This window comes from Candoia aspera, chromosome 2 (genome assembly GCF_035149785.1).
Source record: "Candoia aspera isolate rCanAsp1 chromosome 2, rCanAsp1.hap2, whole genome shotgun sequence".
In the NCBI taxonomy this organism is placed as follows: domain Eukaryota; kingdom Metazoa; phylum Chordata; class Lepidosauria; order Squamata; family Boidae; genus Candoia; species Candoia aspera.
In genome coordinates, this window is record NC_086154.1 from 24,256,656 (window position 1) to 24,274,040 (window position 17,385).

The 17,385-nt window shown below is 39.1% G+C and overlaps 1 protein-coding gene across 4 annotated transcripts in view; it reads right to left on the bottom strand.

Annotated features, from left to right (window-relative positions):
- The window catches only part of CADPS (calcium dependent secretion activator), a 393,346-nt gene that overhangs the window by 231,119 nt on the left and 144,842 nt on the right, over nucleotides 1-17,385 (bottom strand). For all 4 annotated transcript variants that reach the window (XM_063291524.1, XM_063291525.1, XM_063291523.1 and 1 more), the window contains exons 5-6: nucleotides 9,820-10,056; nucleotides 7,404-7,525 (exon numbers count right to left, since the gene is read on the bottom strand). In XM_063291524.1, coding sequence (XP_063147594.1) covers nucleotides 7,404-7,525; nucleotides 9,820-10,056 — 359 coding nt within the window. The remainder of the gene's footprint in view (nucleotides 1-7,403; nucleotides 7,526-9,819; nucleotides 10,057-17,385) is intronic.

Consider the following 17,385-nt stretch of genomic DNA (forward strand, 5'->3'; position numbering starts at 1 on the left):
AAAATGAATCTAAAGGACAGCTTTCTGAAATAAAGGGTTGTCCTTTATAATAAAGAACATATGGTCACTGTAGCCTTTATAGAACTTATTTCCAGCTTCACTGAATGACATTGACTAGCTAGTACACCCAGTGTCACCGAGTGACATGCTCAAAACGAAATGCATTAACAATTGGTTCTTACTGAAGCCTGCCATGTTGCTTTTCAGCTACTAGATGGCACTAATAAGCTTTCAATGTTGTTCTGTGTTCCTCCCAGTGTTTGAAATGAATACATTCCTAAACTAGCTGTAGTCTTTTCTTAATATTTTCTTAATTTCTTTATGATTGGGGTTGCTGCAGGAATATTCTATGCAGCACTGACATTAGAGCAACATTGATCATTTAGTCTATTGGGAGTTCCAAGAAAATAAAATACCCGTGTTTCAGTGTTGTTAACTTGTTTTACTATACTTCAGAATCCAGGCTTAATGCTTATTTATTAGAACTGAATGAGACAGACCTTAACATAGAATGGTAATGCTGATTTGATTTGAAAATGGTTATGATTTATTGTATGGCTTTCTCCTTCCTAAAAATAAAGTAAAGTAACTATTTTGATGCTTACTCCAATCAACCCATTCATCTAGGTCTATCTGTTTTGGGATGCTAAAATCTGGATGAACAATAAACAGCAGCCAAGAGTGTTCAGGCCTGATTTATGGGGTTGTGTACGAAGTGCCTTACAGATGAATAGGCAAGGCAGGCTATATAAAAAGTATGCATCAACGTGGTTCTATAAATAGGCATGCTATATATCAGCTATAAATCTCCAGATGACCACTAGGTGGCAGCAAAAGGTCAATATTTTCTGTGTCTTTTTGCTGCCTCCTAGTGGTTTACTCCAGAGTTTGTAGGCCAAATCTGGTAGCCCTACCTGCCTCCCCATTCATGTAAAGTGAGACAGTGCATTCAGGTTTGCATTCCTTTGTCTATACCAAGCAATTTATTGTCCCTTTTGAAATAAATGGGTCAGATCATAAGCAAAAAAAATGTGTGCACTGAAGGACCCTACATAGGATGCACATGATTACTGGGCCTATTGAAAAGAAAAGGTAATGTTCAAAATGACCCTGATGTTTTTCTCAGGCTAAGGGATTCAGCATAAATAAGCAGTCTGAAATACGACTGTGTTGAAGCCCTTTTAAATTCCATTTCAAATTCATCAGGCAGATAAAGAAACACCATAAAGGTTATAAGCTTTCCTTTTTTAACGAAGAAATCTCAGTCCTGCACAATGGATCACTCGGGTTCTATATCTTTCATCCCAATCATGTACTGATGATGAGATCTGTATATTAAATCACTGCTGCATGTTGAGCAGTGGCACTGGTATTTCAACAAAAAAAATCTTACAAGATAAATTCTTCAGAGAAATAGAGATGAATGCTTTCCAGAAAACAAAAATATTAGAAAAGAATTTATCAGTCAACTTGCTTTTTATATATGCACATCTATACTCACACACAATAAACATGTTTGGGAAAGATAACAAGTGGAATTGCTTGTCATATGGTGATCATTTATATTTATATTATCAAATTATTCATAATTTAGCAAACACTTTCCAAGTACTTTACAGTCTACTGATTGCTTATCACAATTCAGTTAAGTAAGATCCTAACTCAGTGTTAGAAATCAGAAAGTGATAGAATAATTTGCCAAATACTATTGACAGTGTAACTGAATCTCATAAGAAAATGTTTAAAACTTCTAAGATTGGAAACTGATCCCTTGATATTAACCAGTCCTAAATGAGGAAAGATTGCAAATCAAAGCATGTAAGTACACATAAATTAAGTCCATAAGAATGAACAACCAGATAAGTGTCATTCATTTTGTTACTCCTGAAGACTAAGATACACCATTCATTTCCTCACAAAATAAATCCTCTAATTTTCAATTAAACTTTAGGTCAGCTATTTTAGTTGCTTCTCAGGATTTTGATCACATTTTTCACATGAATCAACAATGTGTGACACACAGCTAAAAAAAGTTGGGGGGGAGGCTAATACAATTTTTGATTGAATTATAGAATCCTGCTTTCCAGGTTAAAAAATAGTATGTTCATGTCATTCTGAACTACTCAGGAATCACACTACTGGGTCCATGTCTAGATATTGCAATTTAAAAAGGATCTAGACAAATCGATCTGGGATTAAGGGAGGACAAGAAAGATAGTAACAATATAAAAAACAAGCCTTGGAGGAAAGTTGGGTAGCATGCAGAAGGAAACAATGATCACATTCTTCAGATACCTGGTAAATCATTGGACAGAAGAGGACAAATACAGAGTTTTGGGAATGGAGCACCACATACACCAAAGAAAATAATAAGAATTATAATGATGATGATGATGATGAAGATATTACTAATGTCCTTTTTCTCTGTTGCACCAGAGGGCAGGGTAAAATCTAGTGAACTTGAATTATACAAAGATAGATTTTAGTGGAATATTAGGAGGAAGGAGAAAATTACAGATAGTAAGAGCCATTTGGCAATTGAACAGCAAAGCAAATCTCAATGGAGATTTTCAAGCAAAGGCCGCCTTGCATAGAGACCTTGACTGGGGCTGTTCTGCCTCTGCATTTTCTGCATCAAGTATAGGGCAGAAAAAGGTAGCATACAAGTCTGCTATCCAGCTCAGTTACTCTGATGCAATAAAACCATGGGCTGAAAGCAGACTTCTGTCCCTTCACTGTTATGTCAATGGGGCAGTGGGCTACTTCTAGTGATTAGTGGAAGGTGGTCACTATCAGGGCGAGTCCCAATATATTCCATCTGCATGATACACTGCACCATTACTTAGGGTTAGAATTCATTAAAATAGCATTTTATTTTGATTTATTTTAGTATTTTTATTCTTAAATATGTTTAGATCCTATCACAGTTACTGTTTTTCTAATATATATAGATATAGATGTAGATATGGATATGGATATAGATGAATGTAACACTTATTACTAGACATTTTGATTGTATCTGGCCTTAGGGCTGAAATAAACTTGATTTGATTTGACTGCTGCCTGTAACTTTCCTTCAGGGTCAACTACATGTGGAATTCCAGTTCTGCTTTCTGCTCTCCAAGGCAAGAAAGCAAGGCTGAGATCCTGATAAGTTTAGAAATGAAGGACAAAACCAAAGAAGGCTTTTGAATAATGCATATTCAGTATGAAGAAGAGAGCTTGGTTATATGGTTTGGGTGATGAGTCCTGGTGTGAATCCTTTCACCTATTTCAAGAACAAGACAGTAAGTAAGTTTGTTATCAGCCTTGCAGGACAATTCTATGCAAGCAGCTTGCCAGGTACAAATACAAAAGCACAGTCAGTCCCTGTCCAGTTGCCAAGAAGTACATTACAAAGCAGTTCACTCTGCCTCTGAAGATACCAGCCACAATGCCAGTGAACCATCAGGACACCAGAAAATTAGATCATGGCCATACAGCCTGAAAGGTCATTGCAGCTTGATTGACGATGGCTGTGAAAGCCTACACCGCTATATTAATTTCAGAATGCTTGAAGAATTTTTGATCCATGGAGAGGGATTGTGTTAGGGCCTGCACTATTAAATAGTTTCAAATACAGATAGTCCTCTACTTAAGACCACAATTGGGACAGGCACGTCTGTCACTAAGTGAGGCAGTTGTTAAGTGAGTCATGCCCGATTTTATGACCTTTTTTGCTGTGGTCATTAAGTGACTCATTAAGCAAATCACTGGGTTGTTAAACGAATCTGGCTTCCCCCATTGACTTTGCTTGTTGGAAACCAGCTGGGAAGGTCGCAAATGGTGATCACGTGACACTGGGAGGCTGCAACCGTCATAAATACATGCCAGTTGCCAAGCACCTGAATTTTGATCACATGACCACAGGGACACTGTGACAGTCATAAGTGTGAGGACCGGCCATAACTCACTTTTTTTCAGTGCTGTCATACGGTTTCTAAATGAATGGTCAAGTCGACGGCTACCTGCATTTAAAAGAGGGCACTTTTAAATGCAGGGTGGATGATTTTACCTTATACGCTGCAAAAAATGTGTGTTTTTTAAAATTGTTTCTTCCCTTCCCTCTTGCTCAAGAATATATTTTTTCTCTTTCCCATGCTATGAAGGAATAGAACCAGTGGAAAAAGCTATTAGTAAACTGAAACTGTGGGAAGGCTCTAAACCAAAGCAAAGAAATAATCTATATAATAAGCAAAAGCTAATTGGATTTTTTTTGTTTGCTTTTAAGCCCCCCCAACATAAATAAATAAAATAATAAGAGAGCACTACCAGAAGCTGAAGCAGCATTTGCCGCTTTTCCCTAAGCCCAGATCAGGAACTATATCCAAATGAATCATGGGAACTAATAGGGCTTCAGCAGTGTTTCAAAATCAAAACTCTGTGTTATGAGTCACTGCTTATTTCCAGTCAAAAAGAAATCTCTAGTTTCTCTCTGGCAGGTATGAATGCCACGCTAATCAGCTGTTCCAATCTCCCGTTGAAGCTTCTAGTCCCAAGCTGCCTTTCTGAGCCTGCAGGTTGCTCACCAAGGATTGGAGAGACCTTCTGAGGAATTGGAGAGACTCCATTTTCATGTCTTTCCTCTCTGCAGCATCCCAGATGTTTTATGATCCTTTGAATTCCCAGGCAGATGGAGCACTTAAAGTTTAAACAGAGGATGCATGGCAGGGGAGGAGGACCCAGATGTATGGTAATCCTAGATTGTATTAGATGGCACACTGTGCCTCTTCTACACTCTGAGGTGAATTTGGGAAACCAGGACTTGCAGTAAATCACAAAGAAAAATTAGAACAACATTCTGCACCTCCTGAATATTTAATGCATAAAAAGTGACCAGAGACATGGCAGGGATACACAGCATTTTTATTTATTTTATTTTATTTATCAGATTTGTCACCACCCATCTCCTCCTATTGGGGGACATGCCAGATTAAGGATGGAAAATTGCCATATTAGACTTCACTCCATTTTTCATGTTTATAAACTGAAGTTTCGTCCATCTCGTATGCAACTGAATGAAAATATTTATTTATTTAATAAATTTATTCACCGCCCATCTCCCCCTCATGGGGGGATGACTATATGGATTGCCACATCCGTATCTCCTTGCGTATACCATTGCATATTCATTTTTTTTGTAATTTACACATTTTTACAACCACCTTCCCCTATCCTATCATCTATTTGTCTATTATTTTTCACCAATATATACTTTATGTATATATTTTAATTGGAAGACTACATAACAGATTTTTCAAGAGTCCAACTATTAAAGGACAATGGTTTTTCATTTCAGATGGAAAACTGAATTAGCAAGTTTCACCTTAAAATGTGATCCAAATGAATCTCTCTTCTCCTATTTCCCATTACAATACCAGATAAACTTAACTGATTCAGGAACACAGGACAATTTTATCTGAAATCTGAAAACCTGCAGCAGGTTTGATGTGTAGAATTCAGTCGAAGCAAAATGTCTTTACGCAACATACAGTTACTGAATCTATTACACTGGCATATTTGAACATTTTCTATTTAAATAATTTGCTAAAATGCTGCCAAGAATGCAGATGACTTAATTTTATATTTAAAACTGAATCAGGAATATTGTAGTAGAATAACATATCATGCTAACTGAATGTCAGCATAAGAACAAGGAACATTCCCTGTTCCAAGTAATATAATTATTGATTTTTTTTTTCAGAAGGGACTTTAAAGGAATAGAGTCTTAATGGCCAACCTATATTTTACATGTTTTCACCTTTCAGCGGGGCAGCATGCATTAGGAGCAATACTACTAACTCCTGTCTAGACAGGTTATTGATGCACAGCAGAAACGATAACTGGGATTTATCTAAAGACTCCAAGATTATTCTTTATTTCACTGTGTTAATGAGTGTGGGTGAAGAGCAGCAGAGTCTGATACTTAAACAGAAGGAAATGACTAAGTTAGAAACAATACTTATTGTGTTTATGGCAAAATGGATTGGCTGGAAGATTTAGGCTGGATAAATAGTTACAGCACACTTAAGACGGATATGCACATTTTATTAAGCCATATAGTAGCATGTTTGGTTGTAGTATAGTATTCTGCAAACCACTCACTAAGGTTTATAAATCCTGCTTTCTGGCTTAATGAATTGTATGAGGCCAGCAAGTCTGGTTTATAAACATGGTTTATAGCTTATCATGTTTTGTGAATCAGCCACTGTGATTTATTCAGCAATCTATAAGTAAAATAAACTAAGCTTAACGTAATGTGTGAACCCAACTCACTCTGCTTTCTTTCATAATGAAAATATGGCAGTATGTGACTTGTACATTCAGAATTAAGAATGTGTAGGATATATCTTCAGCATGAGAGACAACATGAATTGTGTAAATATATCTTCATACCTTAGACAAAAGGTATGAGATCAGTGATCTTGATCTCATATTTTCTTTTTTGTCAGAACTAGCAAGTGACATGCCACTTCTTCGGTGTTTCCCCCAAGATTAATGGTTGCTTTTTAATAAAAGGGACGTAATTCATTATCTAATCCAAGTGGATTAGATATCACAGTGGTTGGTTAATTGATATGCTAAAGGAAAACAAAAAAAAATTCATTATGGTTTACTGCATGGTATGAACCCAGCCAAGGAGACTGCTCTTTACTCATTCCAACATATTTCCACAAACAAGGATATGCCTCATCTATAGAAAATGTAACTTGAAACAAAGTTCTGGGATGAAGGTAAGAGAAGGAACCACATGAATCTATAATTAGAAGTGTTTAGATCATACTGCAAACAACAGTTTTACAGAACAGATTATTAAACCAGCAGAATTCAACTTTCTACCAGTTTTCATTAAAACAAAACAATCCAACACTTATTTAATTTTAAATATATCTAACTTCAGCAATTATATCTAACTTCAACAAAACTAAAGAATGTGCTCTGTGCCTTTGCTGACTCAAGGCTTAGGAGTTGCTAATTCCAGAATGAATGATGATCACATACAGAGAGCTACATTACTTATGTTGAGGCAAACAACAATAAGCAATGAATATTTTAACTACTTATGGCTTTTTTTTTTTTTTTGCCTTCAAGTCAGTGTTCACCCCTGGTGACTGCCTGGACAAGTCCCTGCAGTTTTCTTGGCAAGGTTTTTCAGAAGTCATTTGCCATTGCCTCCTTCCCAGGGCTGAGACAAGGTGACTGACCCAAGGACACCCAACTGGCTTTGTGCCTAAGGAGGGACTAGAACTCCCAGTCTCCTGGTTTCTAGCCTGATGCCTTAACCACTGCACCAAACTGGCTCTCATTTATGGCATATCTGAAGTAAAAGGAGAAATGCAATGGAGCTGAAGATGGACACTTACGTTGGTTTGGATGCCTCAGCCTGATCAGTCTGTAGTTTTTCTCCTCCTTCCACTTCCATAGTGCAGTATACAATCCGGTTGGGTGCTAAGGATTTGAGACCCTGAACTTCCATGATGACAACCTAGAGAAGAGTAAGAGAGAGGGAAAAAAAAATGTCTCTTGGAGGATGTTCTTTCCTAAGGAATCAATTCCAGAAGTAAGCACAAGTTATAATGCTTTGAGGAAAGCATCTGAAAATCTACCATGTTGGAGTACAGGGGGGAAATCGGGGTAAATTGGAAGGTTGTGGAATTTGTTATTGTTTGAAATTAGAATCCTCACGTCAACCAAAAACACTGTTTTTAAGCAACCTGTAACCACTTCCCTTTTAAGAGTCTGTTAGGCTCTTTATCCCACCAGACTTTTAAACATTTTAATTAATTTAATTAATGTTAATGGTTTACTTAAAAAGCAAGAACAGACAAGAGCTGACCTCCAGCATTATCTCTGACTCCCAGGTGGACTCCATATGTTTTCTTAGAAAATAAAAAAAGAAGGGTAGCTTCAGCCTAGTGCTTTGTTTGAAAATGGGCTTGCCTGGGGAAAAAAGGACCAAGAAAAGCAGAGGCAGAAGGGGACATCCTACAGGAGGTGGCACACTCTAATTGGCACTGCCAAAAGTTGTCCTCAGATGGTAATGTAACAGAACGGGAGTATGATTAAATGTGGGGGGAACAATTATTGTAACTGCATTTAATTTGATTTAATTATAACACAGATTGAATGAAATCAAATCTATATTTTTTCCTGTTCTGTTCACTTCTTTATCCTGATTCCTTTTTGGAGTATGGCCATGTGGCATGATCCTGTAAAGAGCCACAGAGATGATCTTGAGGACACTATGCCGCAGTGGTTACAAATACATATACAGAAACGCTCCTTAAGCCTGAGACACAAAGAAAACATTAGGAAGAAACTCAGACTGGTTCTGCCTTACCTTCCTGGGGTATAAGAAGGAGGGAAGGGAAAACTGAGTCAGGCATTCCAGATTCTGTAACTATAGCCTACATCAGTACAGTAGAGATCCAGTCAAACATGTGAAGCCCATTTTCTGGTCTGGCCACCTATAAGGGCTAACAGATACTCAAAAGCCAAAATGGACCTTAGCCCAGAATTGATTCAACACCCCCTTTATATGGGTTGATTTTATTTGCTATTTCAATAAGCCTCTTGTTGCAAGAATGCTAGATCCTTAGTACCAGGAACTGTGCACTGTTCTCTTAGAAACAGATAGAATGACTTGCCAGTCCTCAACCTTACTAGATGAAGGAAAATCAAAGTTTCCACTGCCTGGGCTTCAATTAGACCTAGCAACAGTGGAGAAACTAGGGGAACTGAAAACTCAACAAGGGCCCTGGCCCACTTGCTCCTTTAAAAGAAGGCTTTCTGTTCTGTCCTGCTCAGTCTGCATGGAAGCCTAGGATTGACTTCTCCAAGCATATGCTTCTCCCATCTTTTGAACATAGGTGCAGCTGTTTGATCATTTGTCCACTGCTACTACCACTCTTTTCCTTTTGTGTTGCTTGAGGCACAGTGAGAGATTAAGGAAAGGGGGCCTGGGTGTTCTCCTCTGCTACAACTCCTCACCATGTAGCCCATGTATTGCACCTGCTTTGCACCCAGAAGATCCTAGCTTCAATCCCCAGCATCTCTATGAAAGCATGGAAAAACTCCTGCCTGAAACCCAGGAGATGGTGTCAAAAATATTGGATTGGATGGTATTGTGGTTTCCCCAAATGTAAATATAAATGTAAATGCCATCCAGGGGACAATATCCATGAGAGATTTCCAGGAAAGGGGAGCTGAAAACTAGTGTGATCATCACAAGCTTTATTAAAGGTAAATACTTACAAGAGTAAACATGAAATGCTCCCTGGGATGGACACCAGGTATGTGTGCAATGTTCTGCCATGGCATGTCTGTGCCAAGGGGTAGGTTTGCAGAGCTTTTATACCTAACACACTGAGCATTAATTAATAATGGGTGCAAAACAAGCTGTCAATTAAGTATGTGAGAAACTAACTTATCATTCTTAACCACTAACTTATCAGCCTTATCAACTTATCAGTCTTTCCTGTGAACCCCCCAGTATCTCTACACCTGGCATTATATTCCCAGGCTGTGCTATGCATCTGCTATTTTTTATACTAAAAATCCATGCAGTGGTTAAATGGTGTTAGCTTGGTTCAGATGGACCAAGGATAAGTTAGCTGTCTGTATTCCTTACATCCCAAAAGAAAAGAGCAACCACTAAAAGAATTAAAAGTCATGCTTCCATTTTAAGCTCTGATTGCCAAGTCATCAATCACTGAGTTGCTTCAAAATTACATTCATATTACCCACATATCTATGCATTGGATGAAAACGAGATGTTACCTCCAGGGAAAAAGATAGCACAACATCTGATTTGGAGAGCTGGTTTTCGTTTTCTTCTCCCATGTCAATGATGGAGGTGTTGTGACTGCGTTTTAGTTTTTGTAACTTGAACTCAGAGCCCCCTTTGGACACTGGCATGCTTTCCAGATTTGCCATGAGTAAATTGACAGATGACTTCAACTCCTCAATGTACATGTTTTCCATTTCTTTGGACACAAATTTAGGAAATTTGCGCTCCTGTGATTGAAAGTAAAAAAAAAGAGTGTATGATTGACAGGTTTGCATATATTTACACATACTCTACTCAAGTTACCAATAGGTACTAAACCTAAAATGCAATAGCAAAATTAGGTCAAAAGCCAACTCATCGAGTCATTGCATAAAGGAAGCTTTTAAAGTAAGACCTTTGAATGCTAATGGGCATTTTATAAGATGGTTCTAAGCATCTAGCCAGAGCAGGGACATCCACAAGGTGGAAGGCAGCTGTGTTGGTGTGATCAAAGTTACATTGGGTTTTTATGTGTGTTGTGATGCACCATTAACCACACTATCATGGCTACCATCCTGACTTTTTACCAAACCCTGTGGACATTCCTGAACCAGCGGGTAGAATGCCATGGGAGCAATATGGACTTCAAGTTATGCATTAGGGATATTACTTCAGAAGAGCTCCCCATGTAAAATGTTCTGTGCTGATGGCCACAGACATTATTGGGAAAATATTTCAGCATCACCTCCAGTTTACTGCTTTGGGCTTTCAAAACCTATGCTTTGCAGCTGGAGTCCACCAGCTCTGTCTGCTGCATGTGTAGATGGGGCCATAGGGAGCTTACATATGTTTTTAGGCAGGCAGTTTTAAAGTATAGGTTCCTGACTCCCCCCCCCTCCAAAGTCGTACTCCACAATTCATAGGTTCAGCTTTAGTAAATAGGGGCAAGTGGAATAACTGTATGCAGTGATTTCAAGGCATGAAGGAACAGGTAGAAGCAGGTTGTAGATATGATCAGAACTTCAAAGGACCCAGAAGCAAATCAAATCAATTAAATTAATTAAAGTAAATGGGACAATATTGGTCCATACATGGGGGTGGGGTGGGTGGAGAGTGCTTTTGTATGAAAGAAAACCAGCAATTTAAAATATGAATGAATAATAGTAGGAAACCCCCCCACAAAGAATTGTACAAAGAATAGTAATGGTTGGTTGTGATGAAGCTCTTAATTCAAAGAAACAACAAAAGCCAGACTGTACTGTATATACCGTTCTGATAGATTCTATATACCCATTCCTCTAATACCACTGAAATGAATGCTAGGACCTGGATAGCTCCTGAAACTAATGCATTGCATATCATTATCTGAGTGCAAGGGTCCATGAGTTCAATTCCAACAGAGGGTCTGAACCCCATGAAATAAGATCTGGCTATCCATGTCTGATGTTCTCCAATACTGATGAAACTAGTCATGTACCGTTTCCTGGTGATTGCTGAAAACAAAAGGTTTAGGCTTTTATTTGAAGATGTGTGGACTTCATCTCCCAGAATGCCCCACCCAGAAGCCAAGGTTGAGAAACACTGCTCTAAAAAATAAGCCAAAAGAGATGTGTGAGCTGGCCTGATTCCTGATGTTTGCATAAAGCAGCTGTTGCCTGTACATGTAAGTTTGAGTCAGATCCCCCTTGCACGAAAAATCTCTCTTATTGTCTGTTCCATAGAAAAGTTCTAATGCCCACCAAGTACATGGAGAACAGGTGCAATGGCAGGAGAGGATGGAGAAGCATTTGCCTTTTTTAGGCACAGAAGCATTCAGCTTTGTTTTGCAGTGTTCCAGGGGAGAGTCTGAATATTTAAGTAGCAGCAGAATGAAGACAGATCTTGATATTGAATCTGCCCTTAAGCCACCAGGTCTGCCATGAGTGCTACAAGATGATGAACACAAGGATCAAAGTAGTAAAGTCATGCCTAAAAAGAAAACAAGCAATAACATCAAATGACCACAGAACGTGAGGCTGAAATCCTGAACACCACACAAAGCTCCACTGCCTATGGTGCTGCATCAGGGAACAGGAGAGTTTCTTTACATCCTTTAGTCCTAAACACCCAGCTGTGCAGGAAAAGCTTTTTTGTGCAATAATATTAGAGTTGTAAAGTGTTAAGCGATCATACAAAGCCTGATTTCAACTCCCCCATCAAGAAATCAGTTTGGATCTTTGCTGATTATTATCTGCCCCCTCCCCATAATCATCTGCTTGAGAGACAGTATTCAAAAAGGTTCTTGCTCGGGAATAATGTGTGCTGCACCCCATTTCTGCTGCAGGCATAGCTTCTTTCAGGATCTCCCACCATCTGGCTCTTGAAGAAACATAGCCCTTGAGAGAAAAAGGATGACTGTTCCTGCTCGGGCACAAAATATCTTAAGAAGAGCTTTCACCCATCTTTGTCTGTGGCTGTAATGGTATGTAGGAAAGACCCTGGGAGACTGGGCAAAGAAAGGCTGCCGAGGGAAGTGACAGGATAGCCCACAGCTGGATAGTGGGCAGGGCAAGAGGGTCAGAAGGGACCCTTCCTAGTTTCTTAGGCTATAAAGGAGATAGGGGGAGAATTGTACTTTAAGACTTGCAAGATTGATGTCACCCTTACTAGGCAGGCCAGACAGTAAATATGACCAGATGAGCTAATGGTACTTTAACAAAATCTATGCTGTCTCTTATCTGAACTTTCCCTAGGCAGCATTTCTTGGCCCATTCTCCCAAGGATTTTCCCACACACCATTACAATGGCCAATCTCTTAGTCCAAGAGTTTAAGAATCCTTAACTGAAATCAATCACACATTCTACTCACCTCACTCTCAATACAACTTTCCTATTTTACAACTTATTTTACATCCTGTCTAGTTTTCAACATGAGGGATAAAAACTCTTTATACTGATCAGTCTTTAACTTATGGAATCATGTCTGGGGCCAGAAAATTAAATGCTTCCTCCAAGCAAAATTTTGTTTTAATGAATGGGCAGTACATAGCCCAAATCTCTCCACTGGGGCACTTTGAGAAATAGTTAACTTGTGACAGGAAGGTTGCGGAACAGATTCCTCATTAAAAGGTTATTTAGAAAATGAGGAATTGTCCATCGCTGCAACGCTTTTAATGACTGATAAAAATTCATGACCTTCTGCATAGTATGCAAGACAAGAAATGTGGGCTCATGGAAGTGCCAAGGGAAGTGACAGGATAGCCCGCAGCTGGATAGTGGGCAGGGCAAGAGGGTCAGAAGGGACCCTTCCTAGTTTCTTAGGCTATAAAGGAGATGGGGGGAGAATTTACTTATCCTTTAGGTACTTATTTACTCCTTTACTTGTTCTTAGGCACAACATTACTTACAATAGATATACAGTACCAGACCCAGATTGGATGGCCACTAAATGGCACCAACATGTACAAAAACTCTAATTCTTTGCTTCCCACCAGCATTCATCTGGCCTTTTGCCATCCAGACATAATATGCCTAATTATAGGATCATATTATTTACATATTTTTTACAGCCTGCCTTATCTGTATGGGTCTTCTTACCCAAGCAATATGAAGTCTTATTATTAAGAAGTAATCCAATCTGGAGACCTTTATTTTTCTTGGTACCTTATTTGGAATGTACTGTTGAAAAGACTCCATTTATTATAAATGTGTAAAACCATTTTCTCATATCAACATCCCTCACCAAGTTGTCCTTATGAGGGGCAAAATGAGGGATGCTGCTTTGTGTTCCCTAAGAAAAGTGGGGATCTAATGTCTAGATCATGAGAAGTCATCATTCCTCCCTCTTCTGCATTGGTCAGATTGCACTCAGAAGAGTGAATCCTGTTCTGGGTACTGCATTTTATGAAGGATAATAGCAAGCTGGAATAGGCCCAGAGGAGAGCAACCAAGATGATATGGGTCTGGAAGGAAAAATGTATGAGGAACAATGACAGGCTTTATATATATTTAGCCAGGAGAAGGAAAGACCACAGGGAGAAATGAAACAAAGGGTTTAAATGTCAAGGAAATAGGTTTGGGTTAGATGTCAGGAAGGAGATGTTCAACAGTGGAACAGACTTCCTCCTGGGGTAGTGGACTCTCTTTAGATGGAGGGTATAAACAGAGGCTGCGTTGCCACATGTCAGGGATTTTATTAGTATAGATTCCTGTATCAGGCAGGGAGTTGGACAAGATTATCTCCAAGGTCCCTTCCAATCCTTCCATTCTATCATTCTATGAAAAAGGTTAAGAACTAATGAGATATTTGATACTTCATAACACTTTCTAAGGTACATATAATTTTCTGTATGGGATTATCACATATTTTCACTTTTCCGAAAATGTCCATTTTGAGTATTCAAACAACAGAACTTGCCTTTAGTCCTTACAATGACTATACTATCTAGGAAGGGGCAAATTCTGCCTATCTCCATCGTAGTTTATTTATTTATTTATTTTTCAAACTTCTATTACCGCCCGTCTCCCGCAAGAGAGGGGGACTGTGGGCGGTTTACAATAAAGGTAATACTATAACAATAAACATTAAAATCCCCTGAAAAGTAAAAACAAGTTACAAAAATAAAAATACAATATAAATAAATATAGAATCCAAGTGGCTATAAAAATTCCAATCGGGGGGGGGCACTAAGGGACAAGCCACCCCCAAGAATGACTACCCACATTCCCCCCCTCAAGCAAGATGGCAGAACCAGGTCTTCAGGGCCTTCTGGAAGGTCAGGACTGAAAGGGCCTGCCTCACCTCCAGGAGCAAGATGTTTCAAAGGGTGGGAGCCGCTGCAGAGAAGTCCCACTTCCTGGACCCCGCCAGATGGAATTCTCTTACAGACGGGATCTGTAACATGCCCTCTCTGCCTGATTGGGTGGGGCAGGTCAATGTTGTGGGGATGAGATGGTCCCTCAGGTAACCTGGCCCCATGCCATGTAGGGCTTTAAAGGTGATAACCAACGCCTTGAATTGGACCTGGAAGCAAACTGGTACCCAATGCAGCTCGTGCAGCAAGGGTGTTATATGTGTCGATCTAGGGGCACCAAGGATAGCCTGCGCAGCTGCATTCTGGACCAGCTGAAGCTTACGGATACTCTTCAAGGGTAGCCCCATGTAGAGTGCATTGCATACATGGAGAACTAACATCTCTTTAAAAGCATTAAAAATTCCTTCCCGTATGGACCGTTATCATTCTACACTGAAAGCTCTAAGCAAGAAGGTATGTGGCTGCTGCCAATCCTTGCAAAAGATGTGCATTTTTACATTCTGCATCCTTCTTTTTAGGGATTTGGGAAAATGCTGAATACAATATTCACAATCGTGTAACACAATTTCATGCATTAGAGGTTACTAAAGAGACAGTTTCAGCCATGTAAATTCTGGCAGATGGCAGCTTGCTGTAGTGGGAAGAAGGACTGGCTTTGAGGGACAGAAGGAAGAGCTGCTACCAAGACAATGGTCAGATAAAAGAAACCTGAGTCTAGGGCAGGAGTGTAACCTGAGAAAGCATCTCAGACAACACCCTCCCTAGTTCTCATGAAGATAAATGGGGAAGTGCACTCAGACTTGCAAGATTCTGTTACTGTAGTATAGACCTGCATGACTTTGGTTTCCTAGTCTGATTTACCTTGAAGGGCTGACACTCATGGGTTCTTGAATGGAGATAGACCTTGAAAGTGATAGACTGAGCAAAGTGATACATTGTGGCAAATGCTTGGTTATTTGCCAGAGATGTTATCTACCTTAGGCACTGTGCCCAATGCATAGTTTCTGGCTTTTCCTCTCACTCCACAAGCTGTAGATAGTATTATTACTGGAATGATGAGAGATAGATAGATATCAGTGTTTATACTGATTACTAACATAGAAAGAAAGTATCTAATTACTGTTGAACTATTTAGTGTATGTGTGTGTATGTGTGTGTGTAGGGGGTGGGTGGAATAGGCTGGATCTTGGTGTTCAAGGACCAGGGCCCTACAGTCAAAATTGCCTGGAACAGGAATGCTTGGCTGTCCCAGGGCTATACCACGCAATGTATCATCCTTTCTTTTTATTATTCCAAATGTTTTATAGTCAAGGGGAAGTCAGCCCAGCATAGTTACAATGCTTATTATTTTTAACTTAAAGATGTGTGATCCTTTTCCATGCAAATGTATTGCTCATTTTCCAAGAAAATGAGCAGCAGAAGCTGGGATTATAATATAGAGTCTAAAATGGAAAATAGCTCAGAGGAATAGTATTTTTTTTTTAAAAATCTGGATTGTCAATCAGTTCATAGTTCATTGTTGTTGCTTGGTTTGTTTTTGTTGCTCCTTTGCTCCCATTGTTGCTCTTTTGCTCTAGAGTCTAGCCTATCAGAAATGCAGAAGTTGTGAATCATGAAATGGCAGGACACAGAAGAGAGAAGTATTTGTGGTATGTCTGACAAGTGAGGTAAATCAGAATGGCTTTCTTAATGGGAGGGGGGAACCCTTAACTTCAAGGCCTAAAATTACCTAGTAGCAGCCCTTGGGGAAAAAAAATGACATTAATTCACTTTTGCAAACTAATCTCTTTCAGTTAACTCCATTGCACTTTAGAACCTATATCAAACATCTGTTAGACAGCTATTATTTTACTTCCTTCTCCCATTTCTCCCTACAGCACCATCTCTGTGAGGTAGGCTGGGCTGAGAGGGAGAATGATTGGCCCAAAGGCACCCAGTGATCTTCTAGTGATGAAGGTGGAGTTCTTCCTGGATCTCCGTGATGTCAGGCCAACACCTGAATCACTTCACTAATGGCAAGGTCCCCAGCTCATAGGACAATTAGGATCTAATTTAGAGTCATTCAGTGATCCTTTCAGAAGATAACAAGGTAGGGAAAGCATGCAGCACATGGCTTCTGGAATTCCTCCCAACCCCTTTGCCAATAGGATAGGGTACCAGTGGTAATAGCCATAGGACACATTTGTATTCTTTTCTGAGCAATGAATTAACATGTTGCATCTGCATGTATATGTACTTCTGCTTTCCCTTTGTAGTCCATCTGAATGTGATTATGTGTATATATGCACTGAGAAGCATAGGGGGTGCTGCATATGCTCCATGCTGGGTCACATGATCAGGAAGGGATTTAGAATGGAGCAGCATTCTGAGCAACCGCCGACCTGCCTCTCCCACAGGAATAGATTAGGGGAATTATTTCTGGATTTTTTTTCCCTGAAGCTTTAATGATGGGCTTTACCCATCGTACAAAATTTGGTCCCATTGAGAGTTATCTTGCTAACAGCAGAAAATGGACCAAGTCCTTAGCCCCTTCATATAATTTCTTTCCAACATCCCATTGGGTTGGAAAGAATAAAAATGGAACCCCTTTTTCTTTAAAAAAAAGAAGCATATTTTTCCAGTGGTTTATTAATATTATTTTAATATTAATTTTTAATATTAATATTAATATTAATATTAATATTTATATTAATATTAATTTTAATATCATTATTTTTATTAATATTATTTTTAAACTGTGGCAAAGTGTAAGCTAAACAAATAAAGCTATGGTAGAAGACAATT